This window comes from Euphorbia lathyris, chromosome 3, assembly GCF_963576675.1.
Source record: "Euphorbia lathyris chromosome 3, ddEupLath1.1, whole genome shotgun sequence".
In the NCBI taxonomy this organism is placed as follows: domain Eukaryota; kingdom Viridiplantae; phylum Streptophyta; class Magnoliopsida; order Malpighiales; family Euphorbiaceae; genus Euphorbia; species Euphorbia lathyris.
Genome location: NC_088912.1, coordinates 62,017,576 through 62,022,687, shown reverse-complemented (window position 1 = coordinate 62,022,687; position 5,112 = coordinate 62,017,576). Strand labels below are relative to the sequence as shown.

The 5,112-nt window shown below is 32.6% G+C and overlaps 1 protein-coding gene across 1 annotated transcript; it reads right to left on the bottom strand.

The window, feature by feature from the left end:
- Positions 1-3,739, bottom strand: LOC136224767 (syntaxin-22-like). The gene is made up of 7 exons (XM_066013186.1): positions 3,435-3,739; positions 3,246-3,339; positions 3,014-3,153; positions 2,824-2,895; positions 1,087-1,244; positions 874-974; positions 1-565 (listed from the first exon to the last, which is right to left on the bottom strand). The coding sequence occupies exons 1-7, from the start codon at positions 3,614-3,616 to the stop codon at positions 500-502; spliced, it is 813 nt and encodes a 270-aa protein (XP_065869258.1). The 5' UTR covers positions 3,617-3,739; the 3' UTR covers positions 1-499.
- Between the last annotated feature and the right edge of the window lie 1,373 nt (positions 3,740-5,112).

The following is a 5,112-nucleotide window of genomic DNA, read 5'->3' as shown; positions in this document are numbered from 1 at the left end:
TGCACAAATAATTGATAAGTATATTAATGGAGGATTATAGTAGAATTTCTCACTAACACTCTAGAACTGCCACCGACACAATAATAATATACAATCAGCCAGAAAAGAGTCAGTATAAAACTTAGGATTCCTACACTACACTACATACAAAGAATGAATATGAATGCCAACTCCTTCCTTGTTAAAACTTTCCCAATTAGGAATAGCATACAACTGGAAACAGAGTCTCTCTCACTCTCTCTGAGATCACTAAAATACAAACCACCATAAATATACAGAGAACAAAGCCAAATCAAACAAAACCTAAGAGCCAAAAATGGATAAGGGAAAAGAAAGGACCAGCTTTGCACTTTAGCACTTCTAATCAGATAAATTAAATTAAATAATAAGAAAAAAAGAACCATCTGAATTCCAATTTGACAAGAGACAAAAACAAAAAGGTACTAGAAACGCACACCAGTACTCCTGCTGCCTGCATATTTGTGTGTCTATTTGTCACCTATATCATGAGGATGATGAGAACAATGACTACTACCAATATAAAAATTCCCAGAAGCCACCAGCACTGCAACAAATCAACACCATTTGTAACACAATGTTTATTGATTCTTATATAAAGCCAGAGCAAAAAATACATATCAACTAGGAGCTTCTTAAAGACTTTCAACAGATTCTGATAACTTTCTTCTATTGGTTTCTCTTTAGTTGACATGCTTTGTGAGGCTTACTTGGAAAAGGGTTTTTACAATTTAAGCATACGAATCAAATGTTCACTTTGCATTAGTTTGATTATATTCACTTTTGATAGGCTCACTACACACCACCAGTGCTGACATATACACGAAATTCATCTTATTAAGATTCACAACATACCCATGAGGATCTGGATTTCACGCTTTTTGAAGCTTTTGCCAGTTGCACTCTTGCTTGGGTTGATGCAGCAGCAGATGAATCAATATTGGATTGGATATCATCTACAAACATAAAAAAGAAGAGAATGAAAATGAGAAACGTAATAAAGGTCCAGAAATGCAAGGAGACATAAACTTAGAGGAACACAGATCTTCAAGAGATTGGTTAATTTACCAATAACTACACCCTGTTCATGAACTAGAACAGCAAGATCCTTGAATATATCATTTACTTGCCCAATTTGTTCTTGTATGTCTCTAATGCCCTGTTCCCTTTCATCAATTATGGCCTCGTTGAAGACAATTTCATTATCTAGCAGCAATACCTCCTGCCTGCATGTAATATGGACGAACAAAATCAAGCATAAACCAAGATTCTTACAAATTAGACCAAGATATTCATACACCCTATAAGATAAGCCCGAGAGGTCCGGATTTACTCGTTAATTCAGGGGATCAAGTAATCTAGAATCAGAATCCTATATATGACAAAAAAAAAAAAGAAACACATAACATTCATGACACTAGCATCTCCTGCTGCAAAGAGAACCATTGAGAAAAACGATTCAAAGAACTGAAAGTAGAAATGGAGTCACTATCAGAATTTGACAACAAAAGCCTGCTATATTTGTAGAAATAATACGATAAGTATAGACTAAGCAAAAATATATGGAGAAAGAATAAACAGACTTGTTGTCATCTATGTTGCAGGGAACAGTCAGAGAATTGGAAACGGATGCCGAAAAACATTATTTCTAATAAAACATAGAAAATGGAAATGTAGGGGAACTTGTAAATATTAAAAAATAAGAACATATTTATAAAGATTAAGAAGTATAATAATAAAAAGATTTGGTATTTATACTCTACAAATGATTATAACACTGAAAATTAAATAAAAACAATCAGAGAGATCGTAAAAGACTGTCATACTCTACAATTAATAAGCTTTAACTAAAGAGGAAGTTTCAATCAGCAAAACTATTATTAGAATCTTGCGAACCACAATTCAAATCTTATGATTTGATTCCATTCAGTTCTATTTCGAACCGAATCTATAAGACAAATCTAAATTATAACAGAATCTTACTATTCGTGATTCGAATCATACAATTGGACAGCTCTATTTCGAGCACGATCTTCATCACCATTCATCAAAAACTTCAACAACACTATCTACTAAACTCGCTCTCCTTTTATTTATCAAATTATCAACTCAAACTAGCTTCATTCCATCGTTATCAAATTGACAACAAGGCAAAAAAAAAAAAAAAAACCAGAGTTAGATATTCAAACTCTCTCCACTAAGTTTAATCTGATTTATGAATTAGTTTCATTAGGATTGCATTTACATTGAATTTGAATTTTAAGTACTTGATTGATATGGTGTCTTTTTTGACATTAAAATTACATTTCTAAACTAATATTTGACAATATTTTAAGCACTTGGTTGAAATTATGAATTTGAACTGAATGGTATGATACAATTCCATTCACGAATCAACAACAACAACAAAGCCTTAGTCCCGAAATGATTCGGGGTCGGCTAACATGAACCATCATATAAAACCGTGAAATCAAGTCGTGTCAGCGACTGACACAAATTCCATTCACGAATCACAGTTCATAAAATGGAAATTTCGATTTAAGTGACAACTATTGCAATAATCGAAATTGAAATTTGATTAATAAGTTCCAATTAAAGAGGAAGTTTCAATTAGCAAAAATTATAGCCTAAATTGAAATTTGATTGTGTTTGTTGAAGGAAACTCGTCGGAAACTTGTTATACTGATTTTAGGAAGTTTATGTCTCGCAAACGGACACGAAAAACGAAATTATACTGAAGAAATGGGTATACTGCAACATAGGTTATTATAACCAGGTGAAAATATTGCATTACTCGTTATTTACCTTTTCTGTTCCATAACAAAGGGATGGGTATCCTGGTCCATGCTAGGTGCCACATACTCAGTGGAGCCAGACCTATACCCATAAAGGCAAACAAGTCCAATTATAAAGGGATAATAAGTTAGTAATCAACAAAGGAATCCAATAATTTTTTTTTTCTTGAAAGAGAAAAGGAATTTAAAATAGCGGATACCCAGCAGGCAAAGAAGATGCAGGAACAGAAGGGGAGTAAGTGGATTCACGCTCGGAGGCAAGTTGTTGTACTTTCTGGAACTCTTGCAATGTGGTTTGAAAATCTCTTGCAAGCTTAGCATCTTCAATTTTCTTACTCGGCTGTACAAATTCATCTGACGATCATATACAAATAGTAATCATAAAAAACAAAAAATAAAAAAAAAACAAAAAGAGGGTGAAAGTTGGGTTACATTGACGTTAGCGTCTCGATCGGATTCGCTAACAGATTTGAGCTTAGCAGAAGTGTCCTTAACTAACTGCAGAATCCGCTGCCTCGTATTATGACTGACCATTGAAAGATACATAGATCTCCATTACATCAGGCAAATTGATAAGCAGTAAAAAAGAATTTAAAAAAAAAAAAAATCTAAAGAACGAACAGCTTGTGGCGGTGGTCGGGAGTATCCTTGGCGGTTCCTATACCGTCAACGAGGCGACGAAAGCCGGCAACAGCGGTGTTGATCTGGAAGATGCCGGCAGCGACGGATTGCGAAGGGCTTCTGTGCATTGGAGAAGCAGAAGAGGACGGCCTTTTCCCATTTTGCAGATCCTGGAAACTCATATCGGTGACGGGGCAAAAGGTTAGGCTAACAGCTAAGCGATTAACGGTGAGGGGAGTGAGGAGCGAGAGTAGATGGAGGTCATAAACGTAGTTGTAGAAATGTGAGTCGATTGAAAAGAAAAGAGAATGGTTCATAAAATTAAATAAATACAATACAATTGTATATTTATTAATTATGAGAAAAAATAAAATAAAAAATTGAAGACATGACACGTGTAGCGGCTGGAAAGGGCGTCGTAAAGTTAGTTGTAGGACTACCCCTTGATAAAGGAAGGAAGTGGGACCCTTTCAAATAACGCGGGAAAACATTACAGAGTGGGTAGGTATCAATATTTTCAGGGATGAGATACCAAAATGCGTTTTGAGGTTTTTCAAAAATATTTTTACTAGCTATTCTATTCTATACCTACGAAATTACTCTAATATGTCTAATATTTTTTTTTTAAAATTTGCGCAATGCGTTTACATTAAAGAAAAAAGAAAAATCTACACCAGATCCGGATGTGATTCGAACCCATGACCTCCCAAGGCATAGGTAAGCTCTCAAACACTAGGACACGTTATTTATATTACTCAATTAAGTTATTTAAATGTATAATTGACAGAATTTAACCGAATAAATGAATGACATGTCAAGTTCCGTTATCGAATCTTAAATTAATAGTTTTTTTAAAATGTTAAACATATATTGATGTTATTTTGTACGTGAACCCTAAATTAATATTTTTTTTCAAAAATTATAAGTATATTTTGATATTTTATATGGAATCTCAACCAAAATCGTCGAATCGGTTTATTCCGATTTTAGATATAATCCTATCTTAGTGGGATATATTTAAAGTAGAACATTAGATTATTGATGATCAGTAAAATAATTTTTAACCTAATGAAATTATTTATATAAATAAAATTATAGTACAGATGTAATCCATTTTTATTTTTATCTTTATTTTTTATATGGACATTTGTTTAATATTGTGAGATGTAAACGTGGCTGCCCATAATATGCTTTCGATGATTGAAATAATTAAATCCACCCATAATGATTTTATTAACGCAAGTTTACTAATTTAGTGTTATTGAATCAACAACTATTACAGTGACCATGAATACATACAACAAAGCTCCTACTTTTATCAACAGAAAAGAAAAAATCCATCCCATCTTATTAGAATTAGTACATTTGTCATAAGTATTCCTATTTGAAGTTTTATATATAATAAGATACTTTAGATTAATGTTTACTATTAACATGTTATTTTTTTAATTTATTATTAAAATAATTTATAAACTTATATTTGCTAAGCATCTGTTTTATTTATTTTAAAGGAGAAAATTTATATGGGTGAAAAGTAAATTAATTGGGAATGAGAATTGAATGGATATAATTAATTGTTAAGCAGTAAGTGAATGAAAAGATGATTATTTAGGTAGGGTAGCTGCCATTATCATTCCTAATATTCCTTAATGGTGAGGTCGGAATAATAATAATACCA